This window comes from Callorhinchus milii, unplaced genomic scaffold (genome assembly GCF_018977255.1).
Source record: "Callorhinchus milii isolate IMCB2004 unplaced genomic scaffold, IMCB_Cmil_1.0 Scaffold2, whole genome shotgun sequence".
Taxonomy (NCBI): domain Eukaryota; kingdom Metazoa; phylum Chordata; class Chondrichthyes; order Chimaeriformes; family Callorhinchidae; genus Callorhinchus; species Callorhinchus milii.
Genome location: NW_024704743.1, coordinates 95,054,134 through 95,068,133, shown reverse-complemented (window position 1 = coordinate 95,068,133; position 14,000 = coordinate 95,054,134). Strand labels below are relative to the sequence as shown.

Genomic DNA, 14,000 nt, shown 5'->3' with positions numbered 1-14,000 from the left:
CACAGATTCAAAAAAACATATAGTCCAGAAATAAACCATTAATTGTTCACTAAAATTTTGTAACTTTAGATACGTTCTCATTTTCAATCACCTCATGATCTTCAGTGCACTACTGAGGAAAAACTAAAAGATTAAATTGAGGTCCTTTTGTCCTTTTAGCTCAGACTATAATATGTTTGCATTTTCTGCAGTGCCTTATGTTGCCAAAGTGTTTCATAGCATTTACTATAAAGTGTGTATTTTCAGTCAAAGAGGGCAGCCAATTTGTGCACTGGGTGTCCCACAAATAGCCATGAAGCAAATGACCAATTTTATTTGGGGAACTGTGGCTAAGGGTATGGGGAGAAACTCCCTTCTCTTTACGAATAGTGTCTGGGAATCTTTAACATCTAACTGAATAGACAGGCAAGATCTCGATTTAACATCTCATCTGAAGGATGTTTAAGCTTGCTGTTAAAGATCATATAATATTATTCTCTTGATTACTTGGCCAATATTAAAATTCTTAAAATTATTGGCCCTTGTTAAAATTCATTAAAGAATTATTCCTTCCTCATTGCTGTTTCTGGAACGTTGCTGACATAGATTAGCTATCATGTTTGTCTCATTAAAGTCACTACACTTCAAAGTAAATCATGACAAAGATCTTTGAGTTATTTGACATAGGACACAGCAATAAATGCAAGTGTATTGTATATTCAGATCAGGATTATGCTTAGAACAAGATTTCTCTACACTGACAAAAAGGATAATTTGTCATATTTGTCCAATTGTTCATTTAATCACTCATACTGCAACAGAATCAAATTTAGAAGAGTTTATTATCCAAATGATGATCTTGTACAAGGAGTTGATAGTGTGTGAAAGATGACTTACATCTGCTGGATTGATAGTACTCAGAGTGCTGAACAATCAAAACATAAATAAACATCACGCACGGATACTGCCTCCACATTGCACCTTTGGCAATGGTGCCATACTGACAATTCTCAATGCATCTCTGCCAAAAAAGCAGGATAAAGCTTCCTTTGTGGACTGGCATTGGAGGAAGAAAGAGCGAGTCCAAGAAAGCGGCTTGTCTCAGTCAGGCAGAAGAAACTGAACTGAGTGAGCTCTCCATTTACGTGTTTGGGTGCATGAACATGAAGCTCTGCCTCCACTCCACAATAATGGTGGGTGGGGGAGAGTAGGCAGTGTAATCACGGCTCCCCGCTTACTTCATTACTAAAGCGCTGTTGGTGCTGAGGTAAAAAGGCAGCATGAGACACTTAACTACATTTCATGAGGACGACTGGAAGATTCGGATAAGTGCCAGTTTCAGGATCTGGCATGCAGCCTAACAACAGTCTCGTGCATTTTTTTCATGCTGGAAAGAACCAGTTTTAGAACACAGAGAGCACAACACAGAAAAAGGCTGTAGGCTTGTGCCATGCATGACGCTCCACTTTCTGCTGGCTGAGCACAGAGTAGCAACAGAGTTCATCATACCTCAATGGCAGAAGGGATAGAAAATTAACCCTCAGTGTGAAGTCAAGATAAAGAATCAAGCAGTGACTTGTTCTATCCGTAAATAATTATAGATTGAATCAAAAGTGTCACTAATTAAAAATAGACACCTTATGATATTCTTCCCAAAGCTGAACACAAAATCCACTTACTGTGGCTGAACTAATGTTCTATATATGAAGCCCTTATTCACACTTTTGTCACCTCCTTCCTCGATTTCTCGAGTGCAATTTCTCCAATTCTCCCTGGTAACCCCAGCGCCACTATTTACAAATTGCAAATGATTCGGAACTCAACAATACTGAACTCAGCAGCCCCATTACACCAATCCTTGTCAAGCTGTATTGACTCCTTGCTGAAAAATGGATCAATTTTATGATCTTCAAACTCACCGATAAATTACTTCATACCATAGCACCTCCCTATTTCTCCAACCTACTCCACCCCTCTCTACACACCCCTTCACTCAGCCGGCTCAGGCCTTCTGTGCCTCTCTCCACCTCACTGTACTGTTGAGTCCTCCCGACGTGAAAGGCGCTCTATAAATGGAATCTTGTTGTTGTTGTTGTTGTTGATGACCATACCCTCTGCCTCCAAACCTTAGGAAACCCCTGCCTCAATCCCTCCGCCTTGTCCCCTTTTTACCTTTTCAGCTCGTACCTGAAGATTTATCTCTTTAACCGCCCCTAAAGTAACCCTGGCATGGGGTCAAACTATGCCATTGTTCAGCATTCTGAGATGCTACCCTGGATGAAGAGCGTTATATAAATGTAAGTTGTTCTTGTTCTTGAATTCTAACACAACTATTCTATATTCACTAACCTGTTTAGAAATCCCAGAACCTCATTTGTCTTTTTGATAGCTTTTTGTACCTGCCTTCCACTTGTAGTGATTTATTGGACTCCTAGAACCATCTGCTCCTCATTCGATTGAGTGAGTGTTTTACCTTTCAGGCTATTTCCACTCTCTAGTCTTTCCCGACAGGCATTGCCTTACATTTGTGAGTATTAAAACTACCTTCACTTGGCCAGTCACTTCGCTACTTGTTATAAACAACATGAATTGTATGCCTAAAGTGATTTTAATTAAACGCTTGAAATGGGAGGTGATTGTGTACATCTTGCTGAAATCCTACATAATCAATTTACCAAGCCACATGATTTTGTATTACCAGCAAACTTGGCCACAACTCCCTCCATTGTCCACCTTCAAGTTATTAATGTAAGTTTGTAAAAAGCAGTTTCCTGCAAAAATTCCCTGGTGGACGATAAGCAAGTTACCACACCTGATAGCTCCCATTGCACTAAACTAAAATATAAAATCATATAAAAGTAAGCTGCAAATATTACAGGAATGCCAATGAGAGCTACCAATAGTGATAACTCGTTTATACATTGACAGAACATTTCGAAGCGCTTCACACTTGAAGTGTAAATCGTGGTGACAGTGTATTTGAAAGGAAAGCTTGGATTTGATGATTAAAATGACTGCTACTAGAAAATAGATTACATTACATTCTGAATTGGATTCGAGTGAAAATATTCCATTGGTGATGTTTAGCTCTTGACCATCTGTATCAGCTGTCACATTTTCTCCCATTTCTTCACTCTGTTCCAAAACTTTCTGAATGATGGCAGCATCCACAGAAACTCCCTCTCCCCATCCCATAATCTACCACATGGAACAGAATGGGATATTTGCCATGTTCCCAGGGGTGTTTAAGAGTCAAGTTTAATGCAGCAATGTGAAGTTGCCAATTTTAGGTTTTGCATGGTAGCAGACATTAATACACGAGGCAGTGGGATTGACATTTTATTGAATATTATGGTAAAATATGTCAGAACTGTCACGTGCTGTGACCCTCCCTCCCAAAAAACAGAGGCATTTGGGTAATTAAAAAATCTTTTTTAAAAAAGCAATCTATCTTATAGGTTTCAAAATGGTTTTAATACCTCACGCCTAATTTACTGTGTATTTTGGATGTAGGATATAAAAATAATCCCACTCAGAAACACCAGCAAAATTCTGCTGCACTAATGCCCATGTGGGGATGTAAAACAGGTCAGAAGAATCAAAGTTCAGGGAGTTTGGACCATAAATCACAGAGGTGGTGGTGGTGAGGGAAATGCAGCAGGCAAGAGGGTATCAAAGCACAGAGCGGGGAGGCACAGGAGATTAGATGTAAGAGGAGGTGGTGAGCAATGTGGCCCGAACAGAGCTGAGGTTGTAGGCAAGTGAGTGAGATTGCAGTTGAATATTGAGTCGATTGACAAATCGCTTTTCTGGGGGTTAATTTTCCTTTCAAAAAATAAATATAATTTGGTCACTCAATCCACGACTGTTTGTGGGATCACGGCTGTGCACAATTGGCTGCTACATTTAGCCCACAAAATATACAGTCAATTCACTTTATGGTATATTCTGTGAAGCACTTTGAGACGTCTCGAAGACATGATAAGGCACTATATCAAAATGCAAGGAAGAAAGGACACTGCAGAGCCCCCTCATCACCAACAAACAGGCAGCAAAATAACATGTCAGCCATAACTATCACAATATTTTTTCCTTGGGATCTCCTTGGAGCTGAATTGGCTCCAAGGTGACATGCCTGGCAATGGAATGTCAGAATTGAGCCAGGCCTCTAGTGCAATCTTGGTAGTCTGTTTCCTGAGCCAGGACTGTTTCCTAGTCCTCACTGGTGTTTATACTCCACACAAGCCTGCATCCCTCCCATTCTCCTCTATTCCCTTCTCATGGTGTATTCTCATGCAACATTTCAGAAAAAATATTAAATTCAGTCTTAATTTTGAAGCTGGTTTTCCACTGTTCTAAAAATAGAACAAAATTATCACAATCATATCTACTATTATTAAAAGACAATGATTTTAAGGCTAAATCCAGAGGGTTTTCATCCCTAAAATACATAGTCAATCCACTTTGCAGTGTGATCTGTGAAGCGCTTTGAGCCATTTTAACAACGTGATAAGGCGCTATATCAAATGGAAGGATTATTATTATATATATTATTATTATATATATATCTATGGAGAGAGGAAAGTGAGAAAACATTCCAGGTCGCTGACCTTATTATTTTTATTTTTAGACCTTAGAAATACAGATGCTTATTTACATTTTCACGTTGTTAAAAAGTGTTCACGTAAGTTTTGGTTTGTACAGGCAAGCAATGATTCTGTTTGAAATAAAGTTAAAAGCACACAGCATTTTTAAAGTTTTTATTTAAGTATGTTTTCAACAGACAAGCTTCATTTACACTTTCTTATCCTGTACAAAATTTACATACCGTTATATTCTACTACATCAGGGTATTTGTTTTTAACTTGGACATGCCTTTCTTCCGAAAGATAGAAAGATTTACATTACATTTTCAGAGTCATAAATTACCATAGTAAAAAAGCACATTTGAAACATTAAATATGTTTGGGAGTAAGAATTCAATACTTTGCACTTGATGTTTAAATAAATTGTCTCAGTGTTTTGTATTGATGCTGTGAACTGGTAAATGTCTCATTTATTATAGGGCACACAGGTTGGCAATATAACTGTTGCACAGGCTGGGCCTGCGAGGGGCTCAGCAACTTCCCCTTCCAGTTCTGTCCAAGTTGCTTTCTCAGGGCTGTAGCAGATAGTAGATGATTTATAGGCCCCCTGTAATATCAAAAACAACATTACTTACACACACACACACACTTTCAACTTTCAAACAGTCCACATTGTTTCTGGCATTTCACATCTCCAGGACATACTCGTTTCGCCCACAAATTATAGTCAATTCACTTTACGGTATATTCTGTGAAGCACTTTGAGACGTCTTCAATGACGTGATACTAAATGCAAACGTCTTACCAAATGCAAAAAAAGGTATTGTTGTGATAAGGCACTATAACAAATGCAAGGATTATTATTATTATCCTCACCATCACTTGTAAATCCCTTCCTTCAAGCTTTGGCACCTCTGAATCTCTGTGATGTTTTCCTACCTCACTCGTCAGCTCACCACTCTTCTACTCTCTCCCCTCTTCCTGGCTAACATGTGCTTGTGTGTCCCTGCCCCCTCTGCCCTACCATCAGTGGCTGAACCTTCAGAAACTATGTCCTGCATCCCCTTCCCTATCTTCTAGCCCTTGCTCAGTGTCTGACCTCATCATTATACAGAATTCAGAGACATTGACCTGCATCAAGGGTGCTATATCAATGCAAGTTATTTTGTATTCATTTTTAATCTTGTGGAGGAAGGGGCGTAAGATACAATTTTAACCTAAACATTACCTAACCTCCCCTGCAATCCATCATTCATGAGTGACCAGCCCAGTCGAGTAATAATAATCCTCGCATTTGATACAGCGCCTTATCGGGTCTTCAAGAAGTCTCAAATATTCACAGAATATACTGTAAAGGGAATTGACTATATATTTTGTGGGTGAAACACAGCAGCCAATTGTGCACAACAATTGTGGATTGAGTGACCAATTTATTATTATTGGTCAGTACTACAAACAACAACAAATTACATTTATATAGCACCTTTCACATCGGGAAGACATCCCGGGGACATTCATATACTTTCAGTCCTAAGAATATAATGCAGATTTCACCCCTTTTTATACACTGCATTTACTTTATCACACATTGCAATATCTTTAGTGGCTATGATTATCTGATTCAGCACCAGACCCAGGATGAAACCTAGGACGTTGCTCGTTGCCCCTATCTGCCCTCATTTTAAACCTCTTTCAAATGGGAATTTAGGAAAGGGATAAACCCATCAAAAATAGAGCATTTGCAAGAGGCCACCCCTTTAAAAGGTGCAAATCAACAACAACAACAACTTACATTCATAATAGCATCTTTCACGTTGGGAGGATGTTCTCCGTCTACTATATTCCCCCACCACATTATGTTCATATATAATCCATTCTATTTGCATAACCCTTCTGTGGTCAATCCAGCAGTAGTGAAGTTTGCCTGATATGAAAGATGTTCTGAATACCACTACACATTATTTGGGGCATTTATTTCACAACACACTGTTTAATACCAGTAAGGTGACACAAGGTGGCGCCATTTCCACAGATTAAAAAATTACGCGATTTGTTAAATCATGTAATAACTATCACAGAGATAAAAAAACAGAAGCCCTAAATTCCACCCAGTCTTAGTTTGTAAGCTTATTTTGCTTCACAATTTATTTCCCCCGAATTGTTAAAACATCTTAAATTCAGTTTTAATTTAGGATCTGGTTTTCATATGGGCTCGCTTCATATTAAGATTGAATTTAACAATTTTCTACAATTCTACGTAATCTTTAATTTTAAGATATTACTGTATAATCTTACAGGTTAAGTCTAGGTGGGAATAAAGGCTGGGGCCCAGTGTCTTAAAATGTAAAAATTGCTGAATTTTAATAATAATAATGCATTTGATATCGCGCTTTATCACATCGTTGAGACTTAAAGTGGAGTGACTGTATATTTTGTGAGTGAAATTGTTTTGGATGCCTTAAATTCAGACTTAATTTGGCTTAATGCGCCAGCCTGACTCAATGTATAGCACTCTCGCCCACTGAATCAGAAGATTTGGGTTCAAGCCTCACATCTTGGTACTCATCTACAACAAGAACAAGATTACATTTGTATAGCGCCTTTCACGTCGGGAGGACGTCCCAAGGTGCTGGACAGAGTACAGCATTTCAGACCCGAGCTGGGGTTGGGGGGGTAAGGGAAGGGAGGGGATGGGGGGTGGCCAATTTCATGGTCGAAGAGGAGGGTCTTGGCGGGACTTGAAGGAGGCTAAGGAGGGGGCGAGACGGAGTGACTGGGGGATGGAATTCCAGAGGTTGGGGGCAGAGTAGCTGAAGGCTCTCCCGCCAATGGTGGGGCGGGCGGGTGGGTCGGGGGACGTGGAGCAGGCCAGAGCCGGCTGAGTGGAGGGAACGGGCGGGTTGGTAGAGGGTTAGGAAGTCGCAGGCAAAGTGGGGCGAGGCCATGGAGGGTTTTGTATGTGAGGACCAGGATCTTGAACTGGATCCTCTGAAGGATAGGGAGCCAGTGGAGTCGGACAAGAGTGGGGGAGATGGGGTCACAGAGTTTGGTGCGGGAGAGGACACGGGCTGCAGAGTTCTGGATTATCTGCAGCCTGTGGAGGGAGGAATTGGGAAGGCCAACAAGCAGGGGGTTTGCATAGTCGAGCCTGGAGGTGATGAAGGCATGAACAGGAGTTTCAGCGGCCTGAGGGGTGAGGTAGTGGCGGAGTCGGGCGATGTTACGGAGATAAGGGAAGGCGGAGGGGGTCATGGCTTGAATGTGGGGGAGAAAAGACAGTTGAGAGTCGAACAAGACACCTAGGTTCGTGACTGGCTTGGTGAGTTGTAGTGTGCAACCATGGAGGTCTTGATCACATTCAACTGTAGGAAATTTGCCCACAGGCAGTCTGTCAGGACAGCAGTGGTCCTGGAGTTGAGGGTGGAGGCAGAAAGAGAGTTGGGTGTCATCCGCATACATGTGGAAGTTGACCCCATGTCTGCGGATGATGTCACCAAGGGGGAGCATGTAGATATTAAAGAGGAGAGGGCCAAGGACAGAGCCCTGGGGGATGCCAGATGTGACAGTGCGGGGACTGGAGGAGAAACCGTTCGAGGCAACGAAGTGGAGATGGTGAGAGGGATAGGATTCGAACCAGGCAAGGGCAGATCCGCGAAAATTGAGTAAAGCGGAGAGGTGGCGTATGAGGATGGAGTGGTCAACAGTGTCGAAGGCGCAGAGAGATCAAGGAGGACAAGGAGGCAGAGGGAGCCCTGATCACAGATGTTCAGAATGTCATTAGTGACTTTGACCAGGGCTGTTTCCGTTCTGTGGGCAGCGCGGAAGCCGGATTGGAGGGGTTCAAAGATGAAATGGCGAGAGAGAAAGGAGCGGAGCTGGGACACGACGACTCGTTCCAGGACCTTGGAGAGGAATGGGAGGTTAGAGTTGGGGCGGTAGCTGGAGTGGAGGGATGGATCCATGGAAGATTTGTTCAGGATGGGAGTGATGACGGCTGGTTTTAGGAGTCTAAGATAAAACATCTATGCAGTGCTGGGAGTGTGCTGCATTGTTGGAGGTGCTGTCTTTCGGATGAGGTGTTAAATGGAGTCTTCTTCTGCTGGTTCTTATCCAAGGTTTGTTCATTTTGCCTTTTGTTCATGGATGTTTTCAGTAGCTAAATTGAAAATGTTCTTGTTTCTAAATAATCCATTTCACTCAGGGTTTAAAAATCTGGATCACGTCTCTTTTCAGTCTTTTTTTCCCAAAGAAATAACTTCAGTTCTGAGAGTTTCTCTTCTTAATGTCTAAAGCTAGTTTCCAGAATAATACAGTATTATTCCTAATGTGGCTACAGTTGTGAACTACATTTGAACATTGGAATAACATGTTTTGACAGACGTATAATCTATTCTTCTAATTCAGAGGCCTGAATATTTTATGGTTTTAGACTTAAATGCATTAACTTAAAATTTAAGATTGTGCAGAATCTTAGAAAATGATTAACAGCAAGATCCCATTTGTATAGCGCCTTTCACGTCGTCAGGACGTCGCAAGGTACTAGACAGTGTACAGCATATCAGATTAAATGCAGGTTTAGTTTGGAATTGAGTCTTTTTCAGAATTGCAGGAAACACATTTCTCATCGAGTCTCTGATCTACTGATTGTTCCTCATTTCTGCCATTGGTGGTCAAACCCTCTGTCCTCTCCATAATCTGTTTGCATTCCTTCCTTCCCGTCTCTCACACCTTCGAAACTCTCTTAAATACATATCTTGATGTCCTTATTGCCGAAATCCCAATCCTCCTTTCTTTCTTCCTGCTCAGTGGCCCCTATCATATCTGTTAAGTGCTTCAAAGCATTCATCCTACCAACAGACACAATATAAGTACAAGTTGAGAACACTCAGAGTATAGGTTTAGTATCAGCTTTGCATTGACTGGAAACAGTCAGTAAATGGTCAATAATCATCATCAAATCCTTTACCATATTTGTTGACCTTGTAATACACAGTTTGCGGGTTTCCATTCCAGTGTGCACTGGCATCACATTTATCTCTCTGCTTAATTGGTTCAGATCTTGTAGCTTTCCGAAAATGTACTCATGCATTTCTGACAAGAAGTTGACACTCAATGTTTTGGATGTAAAAGGACTATAAATCTCATTATATTATTTGGTATATTTCAATTCGTACTGCTGTGGCATTTATTAAAATTTATAAGGTTTTGTTTCATCTAAGTGATGACAGTGAATGATTTTTTATCAGTGTACCTAGTTCTTTTCTATAATAACTCATGAATTCAAACCTACTGAAAATCTTTATTGTGTATATATTCTGTGGTGATAATGCAAAAATGCTCGGGAACAGGGGAGAAAAATTCAATTAGAAGGCAGGCAGACACTCCAGGGCAGGGTGTCAGCCTGGCTCAGTTGGTAGCACTCATTCCGAGTCAGGAAGGTTGTGGGTTCAAATCCCAAGTCAGGACTTGGAACTCATATAGCCTATGCTGACAATGCAAAGCTGGGGATATGCTATATTGTCGGTGATGCCGTCCTTTGGATGAGACGTTAAATTGAGGCTCTGTCTGCCTGTCCCATGTGATCATTAAAGATCGCTTGGCACTATTCAAAAAGAGGAGGAGTTTCTCCCGGTGCTCTGGCCACCAATCTCTCAAATAAAATTGGTCATTCCTTTCTGTGGCTGTTCATGAGACATTGCTGTGTGCAAATTGACTGACGTGTTTACCCACAAATTACACAGTCATATCACTTTGCGTGAAAAGTCTCAGTGATATGATAAGGTGTGAAATCAATTTCAAGGATTATGTATAAGTATTGGCTGTGAGTGTTAGCAAGCCACTTGATTGTAGGGGGTACGTGGAGTCCTGTAGCTCATTGGTTAGAGCACTCGCCTCGTAAGCGAGAAGACCTGGGTTCGATTCCCAGCAGGGTGAAACATTGGTCAATTTTCCATACTCCACAAGCCTCTGTTTACCTAGCAGTAAGTAAGGAACCCACTGATTAGTCGATTGGCGGATCGCTTTCCCGGGATAATAATCCCTCCGAAAAAAATTAAACAATAATAATAATTTGGTCACTCAATCCACAACTGTTTGTGGGTCACTGCTGTACCCAATTGGCTGCCACATTTCGCCCACAATATACAATCAATTCACTTTACAGTATATTATGTGAAGCGCTTTGATATATGTCGAAGATGTGATAAGGCGCTATATCAAATCTAAGGATTATTATTCTTATCACAGCTGAGGCTGATGTCTCCACAACTGGTTGCTATACATGCGTAACCAGTAAAGGGTGCTGTATAGAGACCAGGAGCAGAAACCTTATCAGGTTTTCCGCTCTCTAACCCTGTGAAGACCAGAACCAGTTTATCCTCTCAATTCAGGATTTGAACCATCAACAAACTCCTCATCTGTTTGCTGCAGGAGTAGTGACTCGACGATCGAGGCAGACTGCATTTCGTGGGGAAAAAAAGTCTGGCAGAAAAAACAGTTTCCAAATGAAGACTGAATTGAAGAATTTTCCCCAAAAATTTAATATCATTTAAATTTTAAGACTAAGCCAATTTACAAATTGTCAGTCTGTAATGATTAATGAATTGGGTGGAGTTTGTATATTAAGAATATTACAATCTAAGGATGAACTAAACATTCAACTTGGAATCTCAGCGATTGATGTGACTCAAGCACAAAAAGGAAGATTAGAATGAGATATTTTGCACAGAGAGAGATAAAATAAAAGGTGAAATGACCTACCCAGGAAATTAATTGAAGTAGATGGGTCAGTGAATTCGAGAGGGATTTGGATAGCTATTTAGTGAAGATATCTATTGCAGGGAGTTGAGAGATAAAGTAGTGTATTATTTTTGTCATTTGGAACCATCCACATTGACCAGACTAGTCTTTCTCAGGCCCGCACAGCCCTATCTATGTTCCTGTCACCACTTAAAGCTAGTGTTCGAATTAAAATATTTGATGAATAGGGATCCTGGAGATGATTTGTTCATGTTTTGTTCTGTACCATGGTCCAGTGTAGCACTGTTGCATGTGGACACAACAGCTCTTAAAGAAATGCATGGTAGGAATGCACAAAAAATGCACAAACAATTGAGTTAAAAAAAAAGCAGACAGGAATGAAACACATCCTCACCATACTCCAGCTGTAGCCCCCAACAATGTAAATGTTGTCATCCAATACTGTGCAGCCTGGACCACTACGACCCTCCAGGATAGGAGTCTGAAGAATGTTCCATTGGTCGCCTTTAGTGTCATAACATTCAACTAGCATAACATCGAGGTGTGAGAAACCTAGACCAAAGAAAGCATTGTTGAGTCATACCAATGAGTTTCCAACTGTGACCAGTACAATTACTCCCACATTACTTATTTCACATCCATTGAAGTACAAAAGAAACACAAAATGCATTAGATTGATACATGAAGAGAACTAATTCCTTTTTGAGCATACATTCACATTTAACAGGGAACCAATGACTAGAGCAGTACTTTCAATATGAAAATAGCTGAGAGTTTTCCCCTATATGGTAGGAGATGATCACTTTCCCTTGTGCACTGAGGTAGCTGACCCCAGCAGCAGGGGCAGTAGGGACCTCAGTGACCTGAGCTAGGAAATGGGAAAATCTCCTAAGATACCTGCACCTAATCACTTTCAGGGACCTCTGCTGGAAAGTGCACGTGTGGATGTTCGCAAGATCACAAGATCGATATGGATGAAGAAGGCTTTTGAGTCCATCCGATCTCATCCCTGTAGAATACTCACCCAACTATCTTCCTGTCACAGCATCAAGGTACTTTTTACACACACTCTCGCAACCTGTTCCAGTTATTAATTACCCTCTGACTAAAGAGGAGGATCGAGGTCAATATCAAATTGCCTGCAAATAGTCATACTAAAGTAGGGCCATTCAGGTGAGAGGCATTTAATTGAACAGATTGGTCTGTGAGAAAAATCATTTAAGCTACATTTTCCAAGCTCATGAATCTCTGGACTGGTCTCCAATTTATTCTGAAGCACTTTCACATGTAAAGGAACAGTCATTCTGGACTGCTCACAGCACTCCCCTCACAGAATGTACAACGCTCTAAATACAAGTTATGAGCAGAAATATTTTCATAGGAGGGGAAATAAATTATTGAATCAAATTGGTAGCAGCTGGGATAGCTGCATTTTACCATCTAAAAAAAAACACATTCAGGGGAGTACAATTCACCAAAAGCACTCCCACTAGCCTTAAGTAATGTACAATTTGATCTTATCACATCCATGTAAATATTAATAGATTACTACTCCCTTGTGAGACATGTTGAGGCTAAGGTTTGAATCACAATGTTTAACACTGGGCTCAATGTATAGTTCCCACTGTAGTGAGCAGCACTGTGCAGAGCAAACATTGCTTCAGGCAATGCCTGCTTTTGTCGATCTCTCATAGTCCCTTTTTTTTAATATGCTCCCCTCCCGCCACCTCCCCCATTGCTTACCCACCCACCCATTTTGTTTGCGCATTTTAACACTAATGATGATTTCATCTGCATTGATTTTCATGCCTTCCTGGCTGGATGAATCATTGACAGGCACTGTAAGAATCCTGCTTTCAGTACCTATTTCTAGAAGGCTGTTTAGAATTTATCCCCAAAGTAGTGTAATGGTCTATTTGGCACGCTGGATTGAAGAGGAACAGCTCAAACTGTGCTAGACCACTCAGGCATTCACATACGTGTTACAGTCCAGAGAGAAACAGTGGTGTTTGAAATGTGCTATCTGCAAACCAGATCTTGCGTTAATTGCAATTTTCAGGTTGTGAGATTTGCAAACTTTCCAGCCGGTAAAGTCAGGAAACTGCAGAGTGTTGGACAATACAAAATTCATATTATTTCCAGATTTCAGACAATCTTCACTTGGACATCTCAAGTGGTGGCTGGTCCCAGACACGAAACCTTCTCTAGATCCAGTAAGACATACCTTTTAAATGGTTTCCCCCAATGGCATACAGACGATCATTCACCACAGCCAGAACATGGATTGCTCGCTTGGTGTTCATGTCTTGTTTTCTGGCCCATACATCCATTATTGGGTCATAGCAGTAGAGCCATGGTACATACTCCCCATTATGAACACCTCCTGCAAATGACAACATTTGCATCTATTATCATGGTACTGTGTGTTATCTTGTGTGATGACATTTCCACCCCACTTTTGTCAGATATACAAGATGTAAAGTGTATGCCAGTGGTAACCAATCTTTATGGATGACACCCCAAAAAATTTGATTGAATATTTCTTGATTTATGCCCTAAATCAAGAACTATTCAATCAAGTAACCAACTGAAAACACACTATCGACCGAACACGTACTTACCTACACTCGTGCAAATTTTCAGGAGCTACTTCTTGACGCCCGCGCCCCCAGGCCA

The 14,000-nt window shown here is 41.0% G+C and overlaps 1 protein-coding gene and 1 non-coding gene across 2 annotated transcripts in view; one reads left to right on the top strand and one right to left on the bottom strand.

Annotated features, from left to right (window-relative positions):
* Positions 1–4,727: 4,727 nt before the first annotated feature.
* klhl14 (kelch-like family member 14) overlaps positions 4,728–14,000 on the bottom strand; it is a 53,085-nt gene continuing 43,812 nt past the window's right edge. The window contains exons 6-8 of the mRNA XM_007887968.2: positions 13,549–13,707; positions 11,719–11,876; positions 4,728–5,172 (exon numbers count right to left, since the gene is read on the bottom strand). Coding sequence (XP_007886159.1) covers positions 5,032–5,172; positions 11,719–11,876; positions 13,549–13,707 — 458 coding nt within the window. The 3' untranslated portion in view covers positions 4,728–5,031. The remainder of the gene's footprint in view (positions 5,173–11,718; positions 11,877–13,548; positions 13,708–14,000) is intronic.
* On the top strand, positions 10,427–10,499 carry trnat-cgu. Its single transcript has one exon. It is a non-coding gene; the product is annotated as a tRNA-Thr (tRNA).